The sequence below is a fragment of the Sphaerodactylus townsendi genome, linkage group LG03 (genome assembly GCF_021028975.2).
Source record: "Sphaerodactylus townsendi isolate TG3544 linkage group LG03, MPM_Stown_v2.3, whole genome shotgun sequence".
NCBI classification, from domain to species: domain Eukaryota; kingdom Metazoa; phylum Chordata; class Lepidosauria; order Squamata; family Sphaerodactylidae; genus Sphaerodactylus; species Sphaerodactylus townsendi.
The window spans coordinates 124,921,349-124,945,238 of NC_059427.1; the positions used below are offsets into that span (position 1 = coordinate 124,921,349).

The following is a 23,890-nucleotide window of genomic DNA, read 5'->3' on the forward strand; positions in this document are numbered from 1 at the left end:
AAAGCAGCTGTGTCCAAGTTTAGATCAGAAGATCACAATCACACAACAAAAATACTTGGTCAAAACAGGAAAACAGAATGCATCAGTTACAGATCCAAAGGATTTCTACATTAAATCACTAACACCACAAAATTAATAGTTAACTCATGGCTGAAAGGAAGGAACCATTAGCCACAATTTAAGCCTGCAAGGGTGATCTTCAGATATTTTTGCCCACCAATCAACATAATTAATACAACAGCATATCTTTCTAAATCCACCTTTCTAAATCCAGTCATGTGGAAAAACAATGGATTATAATCTTGGAAGATCATTTTTCTAGAAGGCAAAATGTCAAGGAAAAAATGAACATTGATGGCAGATATTATACTATTTTGAAAACTGTTAATAATATCCCAAGAATTTGATTTTTATATATCAGAGTCCGCATTCTTTATGGAGTTCTCTCTTTAAACTAGTACTTGGCCCTCTGAGTATTATTTATCCCTTTACTTCCCTCCGCATTGTTCCTGTTTACCTCATCCTTGTAACAATAATTTTTGGACATACTTTCACTGTCCAATATTGATAAAAAGAAGCACTGATGAAATACTTCTATGTAAGTTTTTTTAGTCTGTATCCACCTAATTTTGAAGATCCTCAAGATTTTGGGCAGACAGAAAAAGTGGCACAGTAATGTTAAGGACTTAATTATTTTTATTTCACATCATGTGTTAAGGTTGTACTTCAGTGAAAGATTTCAACAACCCAAGAGGGACTACAGAATATGTAAACTGTGTGAACTACATAAAATAGGTTATTTTATAGCATATTAAAATGTGGAGGATTTTATACCTAGAGATCCCCTTTTTGCACTATAGCCTGGTTACAGTTTGCTTGCATATACTTTACTGAAGCCATGCTCCTATAGAAATGAAAGATGACAAATACTAACAAAGGCAGCCCTACAATTCAAATTAAACAGGTTTTTAAAAAAACATACCTATCAGCCCAAAAGAGGAGCAAACTGCTTCCAGTGGAACTCAGAGCTATGCATGTTATCACTGATTGTTCCACCAATAGTCAAGAAATGTTCTAAAAAGAACCAGGAGACTATCCTATCACCTTTTGTTTATTCTCTAAAGAGCAGATCAACAACTAGGTTTTCAGTATTCTCTTCTATTTTTCCATCAAGTATTCACTTCTGTGGGTTGATGCTCTCTTGCCTTTCAAGTCATGTTCCCATTATCCCTTCCCTCCCCCCTTGCTGTGAGTTCACCTTCATACTGCTAGTTTTCATAGTATTGAGATTCTCATTCACTATTTGGAGAATGCCCAGGAACTAGTGGTAGCCCCCCAAAAAGGCAACACCAGCAACACAGAGAAGACTGACAGTTCTTTGTAAATGACATGGACATATGGTTAAAACTAACAATGACAACATACTGGCTTGGATCCAGACTAGATTTTTCTGTAGGCACAAGGACTATCACCAGACAGGCACAAAGATTTCCAGGCACAAGGACTTCCACCTTCCCACCTGTCCCCTTCCACAGCAGCTCAAAATGATCCCCAAAATCCTGCTTCCAGAAGCCCTTCACCGACAGGAACAGCCTTTCAGGAGTATTTTGGACTTCTGCAGGAGAGGGAAGCAGACTGAAATCCTTGCACCTGCAGAAATATTAGTCTGAATCCACCCATTATGATTAGGAAATTCAGATCCCCACTCATCTACAAGCTTACTGGGTGACCTTGGGCTAGTAATTCCCAAACAGCCTAACTTACTCTCTGACAGGTCTTAACCTCCCCCTTCCCGCCACTAGCGACGGCAGGATAAAAATGGAAGGTGGGGGGGGGGGGGGACCTTATGCATCAACCTGAGCCTCATGAAGTAAGAGCAGGATAAAATGTGACAGGCACCTACAATTTGCTACAATACGATAAGCAAATTAAAAGAAAGGAGAAAAGGAGAAGAACTCCAAACCATCATTATCCAAGACTGTATCTTCCCCATCAAGCCTCTACAAAGATGACACACGCAAAGATCCCAGAGAGACACAATTGTGTGCAATGGTTGGAAACCAGCAGGCCCCTCCTCCAGCTGCTGTTAATCCATTACGTGCGTTCTCTGAGGCAAGCAGACACATCAAACAGGCTGCCATTTCTTTGATGTGCTGTTCTTCAGAAGGGGAACAGCAGGCAGATTAGATTGCCTCATGTAGGGATCTGAAAGGGCCTGTAAACATCTTGTGTAAGGACTAGAGCATGCTGAGGAGGAGGAGGAGGAGGAGGAGCAGCTAACAATAGCTTCCAGACCTTCTTCAGACCCAATTAGCAGAAATGGACACTAGGGACCTGGGGGGAAATTCCAGTGGGTTTACCATACTTATCCCCCTTGTACTCTGAGAAGAACTGCAGAATTCCAAGTATCCATCCAAAGAGGACTGTCGAACAATGACGAAGAAGAGCCAGCAGCTACAAAAATGGCTAGTGGTTACCAGGATCGACACTGAAGTAGCCACTGTACTGTACAGGCTGCCAAATACAGAAGCACATCAACTTACACAATAAGGATATACAGCCAAAAGATCATCAGTTCAGACTGCCCCTCTGTCAGAGTATATAAGGTTTTTAGTGTTCCTAAAATTTAATGAAAAGTTATCCAAATGGCTGCTTTCCTATACCAGTGGATGCAAAACTCCAGCTGTGTTTCATGGTCTGAAGTTAGTAATAATTAGCACTTTTACAACAGTGCATTTCATCTTCAAAAGAGCAACTCAGCTAGCACTGTTATACCTAAACCAAGTCAAGCCAAATGCATAGGAAAAATAAATTATTTTAACCAAGAAAAAAAAGGCCGGGGGTGGTGGTGGTGGAAATCATCTATCCAAAAATCATTCAGCTCAACCTTCTTAAGCAGTTCTTTGCATAGCCAAAGCTTTTCAAATAAGTTGACTCCTGTTAGGGTTAGTCAGTTGACCAGACCCCCTGCCCCCCCCAAATATTTATTTGGTGATCAAACAGTGTCAAATTCTGATAGAGTACTTAAAATTATAGTTTTTCTAATAAAATTAATCATCAGCAGATTTCCTACTGCTGTTAATTAAATATACATTTAACTATTACTGTGAAATATTAACACATTAGAATAATTAGTTTTTAAACATAAGGTAAGCTTCCTAGAAGTGTGGACAATTTCACTTTCTCTTTGTGAAACGTGACTATTCTCTTCCATTAGTTTCAAATGTTAAAAAAATGAAATTAAACAGGAATAAAGCAATGGCATGCAACCTACTGTTTCATGCATGGAGAGCAGAGCATTCTGCATTCCTCTCTACATTTGTAGTCCCTCCAACCTCCAGAGAGATCATCCCAGGGTTTCAGGACCTGTGCACAGAAATAGCTGTGGGGAGAGCCGAAGGGAGGAGGAGGCTAACGGGAAGGCCAAAAGGAAGGATGAAATCAAATTCCTCAAGCCTTCCCTTCCATAAATGCAGCTCTGCTGAAGAAAAGAGTTGACTTCACCCCCTTGTCCTGCCTCACTCCCACCCAACCAATCTGTATGGCTGATCACCTCATGGATCCCACAACCCCTGGAACTATATTTCCAGCCATCAGAAAGGGAGAGAAATGCAGGAAAACTCCATAAACATTCCATGAAGGAATGTTTAGATATGTGCCATTGTAAAAGTGGTTGTTGTTGTTATTATTATTATTATTACGATCATTAACATTTTTAAAGACAGTTTTGCAAAGCAGGCACCAGACCAATTCTTCTGGTGTGGGAATTCTTGAAATTGCAACTGGTGGCTAATAGGAGAAGCTTCTCCAGCCCTACATTAGTCCCACTCTGGCTAATGCATGACATAGTAATGAAATAAAAAGGAAATCTGCCACCAAGATAGTGGCATAGTTATTTCCAGAGAATATCTGACAAAAAATTTCTGCGGTCAAAGAAGCGGTCAGTTAACAGTATTTGACTAGTCATATGACCAGTGTGCTAATACTAATTAATTTAATCTAGACAAGACTACAGTATGGCACAAATTAAGTAAACGTTTCTTGTTTAGGGCTGATAGTGTCAGTCTAATAAATGTCCTATACGCTACAGGCTACACCAAGAAAAACCTGATAGACTGACAGTTACACTCTCCGGAGATATGGACACAAAGTACAAGAACAAAATTATTAGAAGCTGTACATGAAAACCTGAAGACTGGTACACATAAAAATATATCCCAACTACAAGACCAAATATATTTCCAACAACAGAGACCTTACTTAAAACAATGATGGAATGTTATCTCCTAGGCAAGGCAAATGCCAGAACATCCCTGTATAAGGAGCAGAAGTGGCGTAGGAGGTTAAGAGCTCATGTATCTAATCTGGAGGAACCAGGTTTGATTCCCAGCTCTGCCGTCTGAGCTGTGGAGGCTTATCTGGGGAATTCAGATTAGCCTGTACACTCCCACACACGCCAGCTGGGTGACCTTGGGCTAGTCATGGTTCTTCTGAGCTCTCTCAGCCCCACCCACCTCACAGGGTGTTTGTTGTGAGGGGGGGAAGGGCAAGGAGATTGTAAGCCCCTTTGAGTCTCCTGCAGGAGAGAAAGGGGGGATATAAATCCAAACTCTTCTTCTTCTATAAGCACACACAGTTTTTAAGACAACGGAAATTAAGGGGTAGTCCACTTGTCATTTAATAAGATACCGGATTCTAGAACTGGCCATGCTGGCAGGGACTGATGGGAATCGTAATCCATGAACATCTGGGGCGCCAGAGTTGGACACCCCTGAGCTAGATAATAAACCAAACAAAGACTGTTCCAGGTGCTAATAGGGATTTACATTTAGAAAATTTCATTCATCAAAATGTGAACCAAAACTCCTGTATTCTTTAATGTTACTAATCTGATCATTTAAAAAATTACAAAATTTGGTAATATTAAGAAAAAGTTAGAATGCCTTCCCTTCACCAGTAAATACAGTGGAATAATTGACAAAAAGCGGAAATGCTGTGCATAGAAACAGTTAGGCATATGATTTTCTTTAGCAGGACCATCTGCTATCTCTTTCACTTGCAAGATGGCCTTGTCAGTTGGATTATCTGCTGAGTCACTGTCTCTTCTTGCTGCTTCATCTTCTTCCTTTCTTATGTTCTTATGTTCCTTTCCCTCATACAGCTGTGAAAAACATATTGCATATTGCAAAGTACTAGAATAATTGCCAGTTGTCAGGGTTCTATTTGCCCACTGTCATCCACTGCTTTGCTGCTGCACTTGCCTATCAATATTTTGATCCAAGTATTCTGAAGGTAAATGAGGGGCCACAGGCAAAAGCTACTATCTCCCATTAGACGGACAGAACACCTGCAGGGGAAAGAAGCAACATTTTGCTGGTACTCCTTGGACAGCAAGCAGCAGAAGACTGGGAAGGGGGAAGGCTAGCAGAGGCTGGATAAAAGCATGGGCTGTTTCCCTTCCCTCCCCTCAAAGGCAGTATGCCTGCAAGGGGAGAAAAGCAAACATTTTGCTTGTATATTGCAAAAGACATGCAAGTTACTGGAAAGAAAACTGAGGATAGGGGGAACACAGAGACAAATGCCCTTCTGCTAGGAAAGGAAAGGCAAGAACAAATGAGATGTGAGGAATCTTTGAAACCTGAGAGCTGAGAGCTACAACTGAATATTGTAATATTGATGTAACAGTATAACAATATGTATACACATTTTCTGAATTTCAACTTTTTATTTTTTAAAAGCATCTGGCCCTTTTTGTTGCAGAGATATAAAATGAAAGGCACATGTCTGCAATGAAAGGGGCTAGAGGCTTGCTTTTTTAAAAAAAATGAAAGCTAGTAATTCAGAAAACTTGTTACTCATATTGTTATAGTATTATATCAATGTAACAATACCCAGCTGCTGATTTAAAAAAAAACTGGCAATAAATGTGGTAGGAAAATGATCTTGCAGTAGGACCGAGGAAACGATTTGGAAACCTGCCATGTGGAAGCTCTGTGTTCCACTGCACTGTACTGGCAAATGCAACAGTAACAAGAGAACGACAAATGCCTTTCCCAGGTTTTGCCCTTACCCTGACAAACTTCTTGTTTTCTGGTTTCTTTTCTCACATGCCAATCCAAATTTCCATGCGCCCACCATGCAAACAAGGATTTGACTACTAATAAAATAAAGGTGCTTTCTCTTTCTGCTTCAGATTTGGCAAAGAAGCTCCCTTGATTAACAGTTTCTAAGACTCGTTCCAGTTAGGTGTTAAGAAAAGTTACAGGTAGAAATGTGTGTCCCACTGAAATTAATAGAAACAAATTAAAAACGGAGTAAAGGATCTGAACAAGCTGATAACTATAATAAAGAAAATAAATACAAAGTTAACATACAAAACAAACCAATGACCTGAAAAATTTTCTGCTTACAGACCTAGATTATAAACGCAATAACTTCCAAACAGTAGGGCACAATAATTCAGAATATGATACTAGGAAAAAAATAATTACATAATTCAAAGCTTTTGAGATCCCACCCACAAAGCAAGCAGTATTGCTGCATCTTCGTGCTATTTACTGCTCTAGCCTTGCCTCCCTTCAGTCAGCCCACTGTAGAGGCAGACAAATCTGGTCTATCTGAATTTGAATCAAATCATTCAGCTACTCCCAACGCAATAGAGTTACCTGAACTTCATTCCCTATCACTGTTCTGGGCATGCTTCCTTCCAGATGAGCTCCTCTGAACATGGTGAGTCATAGAATCACTCTAAAAGTAAACAGCTCTAAGAGTGAAGTTTGCCTCCAGTTTTAAGTCAGAAGAAATATGCTTAGTGGTTTATAATCGGAGCAAATGCTTTCTAGCACTATATATCAATTGCTTCCAGCACAAAGGAAAACCTTCCACTGCAAGAAGATTCAAATGAAATAAGAGTACCACACAGTACTGGAACCACACAAAATAAAAGAACAGGGCCTGAAGAGTAAATTCTATGACTGCAACCCCAATCCTTTCCCCCTAGTTGTTTTTCAAACTTCAATATCCAGTAAATTAAGGCATACAGATTTTTTTTACAGAGTCTGGACATTGCAATAAGCAAAATGGGCGTATATCTGTCATCTTAAACATGGGGAGTGGGAGCTAGTAAATTAACTCAGAGACAATCTCTACTTGGATTTTTCGCAGTGCAGCATAACACTGTGCGTGACTAACAGTGCAATCCTATGCTGAAAGAATTTAAGACTGACAAAGGCTCTGCACAGGTTTGCTGTGTGCACACCATATAGACTAATACAAAGACATGAAGATAACCGATATTATCTTTTATTAAGTGTCTGAAACAGGAGTTCTTTGTGTGTCATACCATCACATAGTCTGAGAAATACGATATTACTTATATGGTTAATGTGTGCAATGTGTCAGCAGAATAAAAAGACAGGAACTGCAAATCTACTGGTTGGCAGAGACACAATGATCATCTGCTTGTTGTTATTTGTACAACTGTCCAACTAGCCCACCCAGCCTTTCCAAGTAGGTTTGTCATCTCAGTTTTGGAAGACATAGAATGACAGCAAGTCAGTAACTGCTTTAAATGATTACTGGAATGATTTCTGAGCTTGAAAGAAATAGCTGCCAATTACACAATCCTACGACATCACAAGTGGACTGTGGAAAAAGACTGTTCAATAGAACAGTAGCCAAAAAAATCCTGTTTGATCAGAGAGAGGGAATCCAGGGCTATACGCAAAAAGCAGGAATTATGAAAACGGCACTAAGCTGACAGCCCCTTTCCAATTGTCAGACAAACCCCGCAAACAAGGACAGAGGGAGTTAAACACTCTGCGATAGCAAATTTCCTCAGCCTTCTGAGCCCCAAAAGAAACAAAGTTAAGCAACAAAATTGTTTTTGGAGTACAGATGATTAGTTTGACATTTGTTTCTAAAGAGCAATCATTGTTCTTGAATCCACTTCAGACAGAAGGAAGCATTAAATATGGACTGCAGCAAGAGGGAGGCAAACCATCACAGAAGTTTGCTAATCCATAGACATCACACATTAAAGACAGACTGCTTTCAAGGTAGGGCAAGGCAAAGGACAGCAACGCGGCTGATCTTCTCCTTTGAACAACATATGATCAAAGGTTTGAAAAAGACCAGTCAACCAACACTATGAGACCAAAGCTTACTTTGTGTCATTCTGCACAAAGCATGTCCTAATCAAATTTTCTGCAAATCTCTTTCAATAACAATGTCCCAAAGAGATTGCATGCAAAATACCCCTGGCTTATATGTTCACTCTGGCACAGAAGGGGGGTGGGAGGCCAGTCCCCAAAGAAATTTTTAAAAAGTAAACTAAACATTCACTCTCCTTGTAGAAGGGATGTGCATTCTCCTGCTGAGATTTGCCAATATTTTCCTTCCGCAAGGGGGTCTCTTGTGATGAGCTGTACTACAGTAGAGAACAGAACCCCGAAAAGAGCTTGGCACACAGTGGATGGAGAAAGAAGGCAGAAGCTGCACTGCTCCTGTCATATCGCTCAATTCCCCACAACTCTTATCCGGCTACAATTCACACAGAAACCAAGATAGCATCACATTTTTACAGGTTAAAAAACAGCACATGAAAACAGGACATTTCTAGCACAAGACGCATAATACTGGGTGAGACATGAAGATTGTGTAAAACTACTGTGAAGCAAATGTATATTAACTGCACAGTTAGCAAAAAAGCCCCCTAGAGTTTAATGGCCAAATGACACATACATGCAACAGGTGACATCCCCTTTGTGTGTTTAAAAAGCTGCTGCAGTCGCAGAAGAATACAACTGCAAGCAGAAAAGCAGTGATGCAGGCCTTGGACTTTTCCCTGACCATCATTTCCCTTCTACAAATGTTCAACCTCCTGCCCCACACATAAGAGTTTAAAATGAATATTTGGTCATGTTTACATCTTACACACAATGTGGCAGGGAGGCAGCTTGGGGGGGTGTGGGGTGTGTGATCTGGACCAGGAAAACAGCAGGTTAAGGAAGGGTTTTAGCACAGTGTCCTCAGATACTACACTTGATCTTAGCCAAAAGGCACCATTCCAAAGTGAATTTTCATACAAAGGACCCCCAAACTACAGTTGTACATTCATATGCAATGTACCCTTTGGTCTCAATGGGTATTACTTCACTTACTTTCTTTCTCAAGGGGTATAACTTCACTTTCTGTCAGAGGCGGGGTGGGGAGAGGAATTCTTGTTTCTCATTGTATACCCTATACCAGCCCCATTGTCTCTAAATGCAGATGGCAGCTGTGCAAGTTAAAAACAACACTGATGTTGGGCTGCCATCTGCTTCGCCTGCTGCAGCACCAGTTTTTTTGGTTTTGTTTTGTTTTTTAACACAGTGATGCCATTAGCGTCTCTAAAAGAAACCAGCAGACTGGTCATGAATGAATCAACCTTCCCAAAAGCTGGCATTCACCCTAGGTTCTATCCAGAGCACTGACTATTGACTTACTACTGATCTGTTCAACACAGTTACGGAGCAAAACAGCAAGGTTAAACACCATCTGAGTTCTGTTTATCACAAAATAAATAAGTGAGGTCCTACTAAAGTTGAAGCACAGTTTCTATTCACTCAGTAGCACCCTAATTATCTACATTTTATATCTTCAACTTTCTTAAAATATTTTTTTCTAATGATTTTCCCTTGGAACTCACCTAGTCTGTGCAAAATGACCAAGAATCTCCCACAAGGTCTTGCTGGAGCAAAAACTGTCCTGGAGCCTTGAACCGTCATCCAGCTGAAGTGCAATCCGTACCTAGGAAGTAGAATCCAGTTAATTAAAAAAGGAATGAGTGTCCCACATAATTATTGGTAGAACAATACTTGGTGAGTTTCTTGAGGTCACATTTGGCAAGCGAGTTGTCATGGCTTACATCTGGCAAACAGAATCCTGGCCCCCAGTTCTGGATTACGACTATTGCTTCAGACTGGTAGACAATTATATCACTCAGCACTTGCAAACAGTGACCCAAAAACAAATGGACAAATACGGATCAAGTTAATATTCCATTGCCTCAGTAGCGACTGATCTATAACACACAGTTCTCAGAGCAGAGCTACATGTTCAATAAGGATCACACAATGAACTGTACCAGTTAGCATACAAGTGAGAGATTTTTTAAAAAAATGCTCTCCAATATGAAAACAAATTTTCTTAAATGTAGACAATTGGACTAGGAGGGAGCTTCATATCAGAGAGAATAAAGCTGTTCCACGGGGTTATATGTTCCATAGACCCCTGGTTACGAGAAAGCATGAGCCTGATTATTTGGCATAAACCAAAGCAGATCTGAGACTGCAATCCTAAGCCCCCTTTCCTGGGAATAAGTCTCACTGAATGATATGAAATTTACATCCGAGTAAACCTATTGAGGCTTGTTCCCCAAGTTAAGAACAGGGATTTCAAATCAACAATACATGTTGCCTCAATGACAAGAAGGCTAATCCATTCAAAACCTTCAATCCAGCCAGCTAGTTTACTACTTCCTGTCCTTGACCTCATCTCAGATCTGAAATTTCTATTGTGTAAGACAAGTTTCTACTTGAGTTCATCTTGGGAATCCTCCTGGGACAGCAAGGAACGATAACTGAACCTGAGCCCCTCCCTACATCTTTCTTATTAGTCTCATTTTGATCCCATTTCTGAATCATATTGGTCATTTATCCTTTCTTCCCCAACATCCCACCTTTAGACTTTCACTGCAGGTCAATTTTCGTATGTCCTGAGCATCCTGTCCTGCATTTTTGACTCTTTTGTTTACTCTGGCTTTAGCTTCTGACCAAGATTTTGTGCCACAATTAGCTTTCTTACCATTTACAATCTTGTCCCTGCAGCATTCTCAAGCTTTAGGAGTCTGAAAGATCTTGAAGCTGGTCTAGTATGTGGAAGTTTGCATGGCTTTTACTTTGACATCAACCCAGTCATCTGAGATCAAACCTGGTTTATATGCTGTGGCTGGAGCACTAGATAATCATTTTGGGGCAGTAGCACCATTTTTGCAGTTACCATTAACCAAAGCAGACACATTTACTGCCATCCTAGGCTTGAGGCCTGCACCTCAGGGAGGGCCACATAAGAACAACCACTCCCGATCAGATCCCTGGACCATTCAGTCTGTTCACACAGTGGCTAACCAGATACCTCTAGCAAGCCTACAAACAGGAACACTGTAGCAGCAGCATCTTGCCTGTGCTCCTCAGCAACTGACTTAATGAGGCATATTACCTCCGGTACTGGATTAAGTAGATTAGTAGCCACTGATAGCCCAGTCCTCCACAAATCTGTTCACTCCTCTTTTAAAGCCTTCCAAGTTGGCAACCAGCAAGTTCCACAAATTAACTATGTACCGTATGAAGAAAGACTTCCTGTTGTATGTTCTGACTCTCCTACCCTTCAGCTTCTTCCTGTCCAAGCCTTCCATGCCATGCATAATTTTATAAAACTCTAGCTGGTGATTCTTTCAAGGTGGGGACCACCTGGAAACCACTCACTAACCACATTTTTAAAAACCACAGAACATGCTGTTTCTAGTCACCCTCCTCCCCTTTAAAGGTGGCAGCACAGAGAATGGGACTTGAGTAGCAGATCTTAACTAGCAGGCTAGACAAAATAGGAAGGCATTGTCCTTCAGGTGCCCTGGCCCCAGGACATTTAGAACCTTAAAGGTAAGAACCAGCAATGTAAACTGTGCCCAGAAAGAGAAGTGCAATATTTAACCCTAAATTGCTCTCATCATTGTGTACCTCCAAAAGTATATGCAGTCTAATATCTTTGGAATATTTTTCCTTTTATTAATTTATAGTCATGGTTTTTCAGCAACTTTGTGAGTATCTCAAGTCTGTTGAAAAGAAAGAATCTCTCAAAAATGGCTCAGTGAGGTCTGAATACACACTTTGCACTTGGGAGCCCCAAAGTATGTAGAAATTTCTATTTAGCTTGTGGATGGCCTGGTTTTACTGTTTTTGAATTCATAATGGAGGCCAACTATTTCTCTGTAGGAGCAAAATCTGTCCAAGAAGTTCTGTAACAAAGTATTAATCAAATATGAAATACGTGACCAAGGTAACTACAAATATACTTTCCTTCTTAGGCTATACTCCATCTCTTGCTACTAAAAGTACTTGGATATACCACAAAGTTAACTCACCCCATGTACTTTTCTGAGATGAAATAATGCACTTTCAAAATACATAGGCTGATGCCGCATGGGCCCCAAAGAGTGGTGTGAAAATGGTGTGAACACTTTTACATCGTTTTAAATCCTTTTACATCGTTTTCACACCATTTTCCCATTGCTGTTTCTGGCCCATGTGGAATCTGCCATGGATTAATAATATCCATGGGTGTAATGATTGTGTGTGTGTGTATGTGTGTGCACGCGCGCAAGACTTTAAACTGAGAGATGAATTGGAGATAGAAAGGGAGCTGAGAGGGGGATGAGAGAGCAATGATTGGTTGGTTCTAGAGTGCGCACGTGGGAGGGCTGTGCTGGACTGGCAAGAGTGTTACAGGGTTTTAGAGTGAAAAGACTTAAGAGTGTCAAAACTCTAGCCAGAGAGAGACAAAGCTCTGTGTAAGAATGGCAGAATGTGTTAGGGCTTCTGAGTGAAAAGACCCAATGTGTCAAAGCTCTATGTGAGCAAGTCAAAGTGTGCCCAGGCTCTGTGTGAGCAAAAGTGAGAGTTTGTTGGGGTTTCTGAGTGAGAAGTCAGAGGGTCAAAGCTCTGTGAGAGAATTACTCAATGCATCAGAGTGTATGCAGAGAAAATTACTGTCTTAATAAACTGTTAGACAAAATTACAGACAAAAAAACACAGAGTCTAAAAGAGAGAGAGAGAGAGAGAGAAGAGAGAAAGAGAAGCTGTTAGAACAGTGATGGGGAACCTTTTTGAGACCGAGTGCCCAAATTGCAACCCCAAACCCACTTATTTATCGCAAAGTGCCAACATGGCAATTTAACCTGAATACTGAAGTTTTAGTTTAGAAAAAACGGTTGGCTCTGAGGCATGCGTTACTCGGGAGTAAGCTTGGTGGTAGTGGCTTTGCTTTGAAGCCCCTGTGCAACTCTTCCAACAGGTGAATCATGACCCTAGGAGGGTTTAGTCAGAAGCAAGCCCCATTGCCAGCAACCGAGCTTACTCCCAGGTAAAGGATTGCGCTTTTGTTCTTCGCATGAAAAGCGAACAGCGCTTAACAGGGTTACCTACACAGCCTCCCCAAAACTAGGTCTTAGAGGTTTAATGCTAATGATCAAGCCCAGCAGCCCAGGCCAACCTAGGTGGGGGGGGGGGGGGCAATTTGTTTGTGCGTGCCCACAGAGAGGGCTCTGAGTGCCACTTCTGGCACCCGTGCCATAGGTTCGCCACCACTGTGTTAGAAAGTGTCAGGTGAATTTATGTTGAGTGAAGTCCCCAAAGTATCTGTTGCCTCAGTTTGATTTTTATTTTATTTTGTAAATATTCTGCTTGAAACTTTGAAGTTAATTATCAGTTACAAATAAACTCTTACTTTGTTTGAAGAAACATTGGAATCCCATCCTATTTTCCTGGATCCACCTAGCCTTATAAGCTCATGCAAACTATCAAAAGGAGATAAAGGTGTTGTTGGTATTTTTTTAATTTATATTTCTAGTGGCAACAGCCATATGAGGAAGAATTAAAGGAACAATTTTTAGTTGGCACTTATGTATTTATTTATAAAGGAAAAATACTGGACATCACATTTGGTCATCGCAATGAGAAATTACTTTTTTACTGTAACAGCAGTCTGAAGGTACAAATACTCTTGTACAGTCTGAAGGTACAAATACTCTTGTAGCTGTTTTTGTAAGGAAAAATTCTATTATGAAGAACAAAATCACCAATGTTTTCCTAAGACATGGATGTCAGGACAATCTACTCACCAACAATTTCAACCAAAAAGCCTGAATCCATAATACAAGCATACTTGGCTAACTGAATCCCATAAAATTCAAAAATAATAAACAAGAAACTCCTGCACACAGGGAACTAGTATCTTATTTCATTTTTTATTTGCATGCTGGCTTTTGATTCTTAGTCACCAGAGGCTGACGTTTTTAAGCTTTTTGTCATAATAAGGAAGGCTAAAACCTGTTTCTAAAGGGTAAAACTAACAGAATTTCCAGAATTGGCAGCACTGCAAAAGAACTGAACCAGCACTGCTATCCCAATCTGATTCATTTCTCACACAGTCCTCATCATTGAAGTATCCAAGGGTCTGGAGAAGGAGACAGACACAACAAAATCTTTCCAATATTTCAAAGACAGTTCTTTTTAAAAGTCAACCCTAGACACCACAAACTTTTAACACACACCACTGCTTTCATTGGCAGGGTATATTTGTTGTCACTTGTGCAGCACGCTAAAAGATGGGATTTGGGAACAGATCCATAGGAAGTAATGCATGTTACCAGCAACCAGTCTTAAGGGGCCTGTATTAAGTAGTTTCATCCCATTATTAACATAGTCCCCCCAGTTTTTTCTTCACTCAAGACCAACCTTCAAATTATCCTTGGCTGCCTAAGCGTGTCAACAGTTGACATTACTAGGCTACAAGACTCCTGGCCAGAAATCCACACTGCCAATTGAATCAATTTAGGCAACAGTTCAAAGCCATGCATGTCACGAAAGTCATATTCAAGCAATTTAAAAAAGCTTCACAGAAATCCCAAGTTACACATAAAATGTTAAGCTTTTATCCAGCAAATAGAAAGCCATGCCAATTAGTTTCTAAGTTTACAAACACAAGTACAAAACTGATTAATAGTTGAATTGCTATGTTAGTTCTTTGTAACAGTATACTTCCTCTGACCACAGAGAAATCTGCTTTCCTTGTCTTTCATATATCTACTTCTAAAGGCAGAAAGTCTTAACAAAAGCCACTGCCGATGCAAATACAAGATTACATTATCCTCTGCAGTTCCGAATATTCACAGACTAACAAATTTTACAGCATCTCGCCTTCCAGAATTGGGTAGTCCAAATTTTTTCAGGAAAGTAGTACCTGCATTTCCAAGGTAAAAACTGATAACCAGTGAAAATGGATTTCATATCTCCAACTTTACCTAACATCACAGCTTTAGAATAATACAACCTAACAAACAATACAGGCATTTTAAAAACCGTACTTGCAGAATCTGGTATTCTGGTTCTGGTAACCTTATGTTTTATTAGTCAAAGCAACTTAAGAACATTCCCTTCCTGGTCATCTACAGATTTTAACAATGCCATCCTAAGCGAACATACACCTTACTAACTTCAGTGAGTGTTGAACAGTATAACTCTGGTTAGGATAGCATTTGCAACTTTCTTATTTCTAATTTCCTAGCAGTACAATAATCAGCTCAACTCCTACCAGGAGCGGATACCAAGTACATTACTCAGTGTACCACTAATACAAAGTGGAATCCTATGTTGTTCTGACTTAAATGTAATTAGTCACATTTCCTTATTGCACAGAGATATAATCGCTCCATTTTAAATCATCAATATTTTCTTCTGAAAATACAAACATTTGAGAAGGAAATATATGCATGAAAGCGCCATTAGGTGACGCTCCACTAAACAGCTACCCCGACAAGTGCCTTTGAAGGCAAGTGAGAAACAGGTGGTTTGCCACAGACTTCCTCTACCGAGCCTTCCTTGATAGTCTCCTGTCCAAGCACAGACCCTAACCCAATTTAAATTCCAAGATCTGATGAGATCAGGCTATACTACACCATCTTCCTTCCCCCAGAAGGAAGAATACACAGGGCAATTTTGACTAATCTCTGCTGCTTCAGAAGCAAAAAAATGCAAATTGTACTCAAACCTGGCCAGAGTCCATTAAAGCATACCAGAACAGATAATGAGTTCAGCCAGAGTTGCAGACAACAGAGTACTGAAAGTTGAAGGGGATCTGTAATAACGTAAGCTGCCAAGAATTGGCACAATGAGATTCTGCTCCTTTCTCTTCTAGTCCCCACCTGTGTCCTTCTGTTACAGGCAAGGCATCAACCCTTTGAAAGATCTGGCAGATTTTGTTTGAAAGGCTATTTAGACTAGACTATTAGACAAATGCCTAGAACAAACTCCCATTCCTTTTTGTTAATTGCCTGGAATTAATTAAATTAAGCACGGCTAAGACTTAACAATGAATCAATCAATAATCTTGACTACCTGCTTGTTTTCAAACTAGTTATTCAAGCACACACTGCTCTGGATAACCCAGACTAGCCCAATCTCATCAGATCTCAGAAGCTAAACAGAGTCAGCCTTCTTCAGTACTTGGCATCAAGAAAGTTTAGGGTTGCTACACAGAGGCTCATTCCGCACACGCAGAATAATGCACTTTCAAACTGCTTTCAGTGCTCTTTCAAGCTGTGCGGAATAGCAAAATCCACTTGCAAACAGTCGTGAAAGTGGTTTGAAAACGCATTATTTTGCGTGTGCGGAAGGGGCCAGACAGTCAGGCAATGGCAAACCACCTCTGAACACCTTTTGCCTTGAAAACCTGTAGGGTTGCCATAAGTAGACTGAAACTTGATAGGAATGAAAAAACAAACATGCTCACCAGTTGACCACTGGCATGGGCACTTCTTCTACAGGCCCTTCTCTGAAGCTTATTAAAGTGGTGGGAGTGGGGGGCTCTCTCTGCCTGCAGCAGGCTAACTCAGGAGAAGGGGTCAGTAAGGCTCAGTATAACATCTAGGAATCCCTAACACCTTGTGAAGCCTCTCCAGTGCTCACTGTTCTCCAAATCTCTCGGTGGCTCAGTGTAACAGAAATGAATCCTGTCACCTGCCCAATCCACTGTTGTGTTTGGCCTTGAAAAAGCTTACAAAAATCAACATGGCATCAAAGACCAAACCTCATCCTCTCTTTTAGGGACATGGAAAATATAAATGTAGCCAACAGGCTGTTGCTTGACTTATTCCCTTTTGCTTAATGCAGTAAATAACAAATTTTAATATCATCAGTAATTAGTTGAGCTATTTAAAGGATCAACAACGGTACTGTTAATGAAACTTGATTCTTCCTTAATTATTCAGAATTAATTAACAAAGTATGCTTTCACTTATGAAAACTGATACAGTAAATTAATCTGTCTTTAAAGCAGAGGTGTCAAACATGCGGCCTGGGGGCCAGATTCAGCCCGTTGAGGCAACCCCACCCCCTTGCTCCATTTCAGGAGGGGGATTCCTCAGCTAGCTCACAGGCCTGAGATATCCACTCCAGGGCTGGCAAGCCTGCTGTGAGGTCACTAGCTGAGGCAGTCAACCCTGCCTCCCCCTCGTAAGTTCTGATCTGGGCTGGCGAGTCTGCTGGGAGCTTACCAGCTGAGGCAGCAATCCCTCCCACTCCCTTGCCCAGCCAGACCAAGTCACATTTATGACATATCCAGCCCCCGCAACAATTAAGTTTGATACTCCTGCTTTAAAGTATCGCAAAATAAAACAGGAGTTCAGAAGTTTGTTGAGACTGAACAGAAATGAATCCAGCACAGTCTGTCAAGCATGAGAGCTCAATTCATCACGTGCTGCTGAGTAACTCCCATTTTGAATTAAAGTGTCACAAAAAACGTTTTGAATGCCGCAGACCAACTTGACTAATTTCCTCAGAATCAAACTATTTTGTGGATTAATATTTAATAAGTTGGACTCGGTGTTTAATTACAACTTGATTTGTTTACTGTATGCATTTTAATGGGGTTGGACATCATTCCTCTTTCTTAGGGATGATTCATTCCATTACTGACATGACTTTCCCAATTTTTTTAATTGCCCGAAGACAGCCTTCAAATTATCCTTGGCTGCACAAGGATGCTGACAACTGACATCACCAGGCGCAAGACTCTTGCCCAGAAGTCCACACTGCCAACTGAATCAGTATTTTAGGCAATGGTACAAAGCTAGGCAGGTCATGAAACTGCCACCACCAGAACCAACAGTTAAGTAGATTTCCTACTTAAGTTCAACCACTGACTTTAGGTGACTATCCTCTGATGCACAGTGCCAAAGTAATATATAGCAAATGACTTTAATGAGAACAGCAACAGGCAACCTTAGTTCCGTTGGCTGAAAAACAAAAAGTCAAGTATTATCAAGCAAAAATTTAAAAGCTTTAAAATTAGGATGATGAATTAGACAAAACAAAAGAAAGTTACAATGCGTCTCAGAGAACAAAGAAAGAACAAACTATTAAACAAGAACTGGCTAGCAGTTATGACTGAGCAGAGAGACTATCCATCCAGGGGCAAATTCAATATATACATCAAGCAATACTGAAAATGGTTTGAACATTACTTCAGTAACCTATTTTCTCAGGGGCAAAAAAGCTAGTATCTGTAATGCACGTGCATGAAGAGTGTCATATACATTATCCTTTTTGTGAACCTAGGAAAATCACTCCCCTGCTTTAAACAGCAGGGTACTGATCACATTAATTCCTACAAACTCTCAGACGCTATTTTCAGCTGACGTCTATGATTAGGGTAGGTAAACACAAAACTACCCCAAGCGTAGGCCTGGCAGAAAACCTGTGCAGCGATATGTTCTGTAGATTGTTCAGAATATGCCATTTTAAAAATCTAGAAAAAAATATAATGTAACTTAAGCAGTAATTCAAAGAGAATGTGGATGATTCATTTTTATTGTAATATCTTGCCCAAAAGGGAAGAACTAATAGTCGTACAGAGAACTGAATTGTGTTCAAACTGAATTTATCCACTCCTCTTTGCCCAAGCATCTTCTTTAAATAAATAGCTGTGAAGAAATATTATGTAATACCAAAAAGTACCTCTGGTACAATGCCTTTCCTTGATCACTGAGAAACTACAGTCTTGAAATTAAGGCACACAGAAGACTTCAGGGCTCTAATACAAGTTTGAGACCAGCAACTCCTCTTTTATAGACACAAAGAACTGCCCTCATCCAGCACCCTCTAACACAATATTTCAACATAATATTCTTTGAAACGTTTAAAGTTTAAATCTGAGTTCACGTTTTAGAGGTCTAGACTCTAGAGCAGGGGTGGGCAACTATGGCCCTCCAGATGTTCATGGACTACAATTTCCATCAGCCCCTGCCAGCATGGCCAATTGGCTATTCTGGCAGGGGCTGATGGGAATTGTAGTCCACAAACATCTGGAGGGTCATAGTTGCCCACCCGTGCTCTAGAGGCTGCAAGGACAGATTGCGGAAGTGAACATAGAAGATATAATCACAGAAGAATATTAGGAAAATTCTCTGAGACATCCTCAGCCTTGTTCCAAATGGCATAAGTATTCAATGACTGAAAACAAGTTCAGCAATCTAGGCAATAATCAACAGTCAGGATTATTTCCAATTCTCCTGAAGCTGGAAAGCTCCAAATGCTGCTAACTCAAGTGATGTGGAAGGGCCCTCAGGTGACAACCTTGGCAAAAAATCAACTGTAGCTATCTATGTGAATCAATATTTTCTTAACAACCAATTTAGGATACATTCTGAGAATCTAAGCAATGCCTACGCATCGTAAGTGGCTATTCCTCCAAGTATTGCTAAACGTCAGTAACCCGAATGATGGCTGAATAGGAAGCCAGAAGTTCTCCATGAACAAAGTTCTCCATGAACTCCATGGTCAGCCCAATGTAAGAAAGTATACCAAAGGACCTGCTAAAATAACCAGTCTCTAAGATATTTAGAGATACAAAGAGAAAAATTGTGAAATATATGAGGAGTTTCCTTTGAAAATAAAGTTCTTCCTAATGCCATCTGACATCCCAGCTCTTTTTCCTCCTCTTTCTTTTTGTTTTTTTCATTTAATACGATCAACTTATTGCTGAAGAAAGGTGAGATATAGAAGAAAGGAACAGACATGAGTAACCGGCGGGGAAGGAGTTGTAGACGAAGAGATGAAAAAGTTTGTTTGTGTTAACAGTTCATTAAATTACACAGTACCTATCTAGAATAAAGTTAAAATCTGCTGAGGAAGACTCTCTCTTTAAACAGCACCATGGTGGACATTAGATTTAAACGTATCATAAAGTAAAAAGAACAAACCATAGCATCAGTTCCTGATCTATTTTGAGAAATTGGCACCATCTCCAGTCTAGCATTGTTGGGTAGGTTGGCAAATCTCCACTGTAGAGAAAGATCCAGCACAGTCCTCTGAAACCTGCAACACACAAAAGACCACCAATGACCTATTGCTCCAATACTACAGCAGACAATTTTATCAATGCATTTTTTTCAAGCAAACAACATGCACTTGGCAATTCAATAAGGGATCTATTTTCTCTTTCCACCTGAGCGTTCATTTCAAGACAAAATGGAATAGTCAATTGATGTTTCATCCCATATTCAGTCAATAATGCTTTTGTTTCATTTGAGGAATATTCTCCCCCATTGTCTGAAAATAAGGCCACTGGGGTTCTTTGGAATATGTTTTTGACTATTGCAAGGCAAGCTGTAAATTTACTCAGAACTTCACTCTTATGTCTGAGGAAATACATCATAGTAAATTTTGAAAAATCATCTACAAATGTCAGGCAACATTTGCTCCTCTGTTTTAAAAGGTCCGTGCACATCAATGTGAATAAGCTCCAGAGGGTATTTTGCTCTCCCTCTGCTGGACTGCTTTGCAAAGCTTGGCCTTACATCCTTTGCTTTTAAGTATCACATCTTTGTGCTGAGAGTAGTTAGCAATTTGCATATTCATTGCTAGATTCTGGCTCTCAGGCTGTTTTATTGCTTCAAATGATGTATGGCCAAAACATCTATGCCACAAATTTAAACACTGTCTGTGAGTACACTTATAAAAAAGTTTCACTTTGCCTATATGTAAATCCAGAAAATGTAACTTATTTTGATTAGTTCCTTGGGCGAATAATTCTGTCATCAAAAATTAAAAATGCATCATCAAAGGAAACAGAAAAGCCTTTCTCTGTGAAAGCATTTATAGAGATCAGATTATTTGCAAGTGAAGGAACATCAAGAAACTCTGTAATAGTGATTTCTCTCACAGATCCTCCTGCAAGAGCGCATTTTATGGTCAGCCTTCTGATCCCCTCTGCTTTGATCATCTCATCATTTGCAAGGCAGAGTGACTCTTTCTTCCTCTTATCCAAAAACTCAAACAAGCTTTTATCTCCACAAAGGTAGTTACTACTTCCACTGTCAAAAATCCAAGTATTTGGTTTTATTTCTCCAGATTTCACCACAAAAATCTTTCTTAGATAAAGTCTGCTTGCCTGCAGTCCCACTGCGCTTGGACTTACTTTTATTGCTCATTGTTGTACAACATAAATGGTACCCTTCTTGCTCAAATCAAATCAAAAACCTTTAATGGCATATTATCAATAATTAGCAAAGTGCATAGAAGGCATAAACAGATTAAAAGTTTGTTTTATTACTTTATTACTTTATTACAATTTATTACTTTGGCTTGCTGTTATGGTAGATGTGGTAAGATCTGTCAACCATTATTATAGATAGGAAATGAGCCATCGTAGATGTGATACCTTCATTCTTATCTGCCAACAAAAACTTCACACAGTCTTTGTTTGAAATATCTTTTTGATTATCAAGCAATTGTCCAAGGACAAGTGTTCGGGCTTCTTCGTGTAAAGGACAGTGAAGAATAACATGAATGAGTGTATCTGGTTCATTAAGATCACAAAAATTGGCTTGTACCCATTTTATAGCCTTATGAAAGGAATTTATCCAGATTGGAATGCCGTAAAGTAATTGTGAAAACACCTTAGCCTGAAAAATCCGAATGGAAGCTGGCACATGTTGGTTCCCCTTTACAAAAAAGAATTTTTGAATTTCAGCAGCAGTGCATTTTGCTTGTGCAATAACTTTCTTCTGGTGAGTGGCCCATTTGAGATTGGATGGGAAATTTAGTCCTAAGTATTTAAAGTATCTCACCAGTTCTAAACAGGCTACACAGAGTTTCCACGTATAGGATAATCTGCTTTAGCAGAACCTCATGATTTTGGATTTTTCAAAGTTGATTGAAAGTATATTTTTTTGGCAATAAGAGTAGAAAGTTTGTAGATATCGTATAAGGCCAATTCTCGTACAGGAAAGAATAACGGTGTCATCAGCATATAAAAGAAGTAGAGTTGGGCGATTCCCCAGCATTGGTGGATGACCATTGACTGTATCACTGGTGTGTGGCAAATCGCTTAAGAACAGATTAAATAGATGAGGCGCAAGTACGCAGCCTTGTTTGACACCTTTCACGATGGGAATTTTTGCTGATAAATTGCCGTTTGTATTAAGTTTTAACATCTAGCAGGATGTTTTAGAATACAATTTTTGTATCAAAAATAGAAGTCTGGGATCAATTTCCAAATGGGTCAGTTTCTTCTATAACAAGAGCTTTGATATGCCATTGAAGGCACCTTTAAGATTCAGAAAGGCCACAAAGAGTTCTCTTTTTTTTGGCTAAAAAGTCCAGTATTATGCAATGGTCAATTGTGGATCGGCCTTTCCTGAATCCAGCCTGTCCAGTCCAGTAATTTAGACTCCAGATGGTGCACTTATAATTTGCCAAAAATTGACAGGAGGCTAATTGGGCAGTAATTCTCAGGCAAAGTGGGATCTCCTTTCTTAAATATTGGGATAATTATAGAAGTAATCCAAAAATCAGGGAAAACACCAAAGCGGTCAATTAGGGTGAAAAGTGTAGCCAAAGGATGAATGAGCACATGATGGAATAATTTCCTTAAATGACTTTTGGCGGAATTACACTCTTTGTCAAACCATGTTTTGTGCCCACGAGGTTTATGAAAGGGGAGCTTATTCACATGGTCTAATCTACTAATTAAGGTTTGATATATTTGCATCAAGTGAGATCCAGTCAGATTTGAACTACTGGGCACAAAGTTAATTAGAGACAGGAGGTATGTGCCATTTGAATTTTCTACCTGAAACATCCAATCAAAACTATTACCCATTGTAGATCATTGGATATTGTAAGAGTAAGGATGCTATCAGTCATTGATGGATATAATCTTCTAACTGTCTGATATGTCTGAAGCGGAAGAAGGAGGGACATGATACTAAAACTTACAAATTCTGAACCTGTTACTGTACCCTGGATAAATCCACAAGAGACATTCAACTCAGGATCAGAGTACCATAGGAAAGTGGCTGTGGACTGTCACTACAGGCTGTGTTAGGAGCATCTTTGTACAATGAATGACAAAATGAGAGCAGTATGAAAACCACAAATAAACTAATAAAAGCAGTAGAACTCACTTCAAATCATATTCATTGGGATTGAAATTCTGCTTCCTACAAGCTTCTTCCAGAACCTGCATACAGAATACACAGAGAATCAATTTGGAATGTACAGTGCAAAAGCACTGTCACTGCAAAGCACTTTAGCCACTTATAGCATACTTTCTTTCTCCCTTTCTATCACATGATTATGGGCTCAATAAGGACCTTAACTTGTATTAACAATCATTATTACATGGAGAATGAAAGTTATTTTAGAGAACTAAAATTAGCAGCTTGTAAATTGCTACAAGTAAATTACAATTATTCTGAGGTAACACTTCACACAACCCCAGGATGTTCACATCACTGCCATTAGAAAGAAGACCACCCACAATTTAATTAAATCCTAGGCCTGTGGTGGCGAACCTATGGCACTCCAGATGTTCATGGGGCTGATGGGAATTGTAGTTCATGAACATCTGGAGTACCATAGGTTCTCCACCACTGTCCTAGGCAGAATGCCCATACAATCATGGGCACTATAAGACTAGTCTGAACTGAACTATGTGGTACTACATTGATCTTGGGGTAAAGTTCATGGTGGATACTGCTGAGTACCATCAAGTTGCTTCCAGTTTACGGTGA

The 23,890-nt window shown here is 39.9% G+C and overlaps 1 protein-coding gene across 1 annotated transcript in view; it reads right to left on the minus strand.

Moving 5' to 3' along the window:
- Positions 1 to 23,388, minus strand: part of ASPSCR1 (ASPSCR1 tether for SLC2A4, UBX domain containing) — a 76,424-nt gene extending 53,036 nt beyond the window's left edge. The window contains 3 exon segments of the mRNA XM_048490605.1: positions 9,689 to 9,789; positions 20,075 to 20,189; positions 23,282 to 23,388. Of these exon segments, the coding sequence (XP_048346562.1) occupies positions 9,689 to 9,789; positions 20,075 to 20,189; positions 23,282 to 23,343 (278 nt within the window). The 5' untranslated portion in view covers positions 23,344 to 23,388.
- Between the last annotated feature and the right edge of the window lie 502 nt (positions 23,389 to 23,890).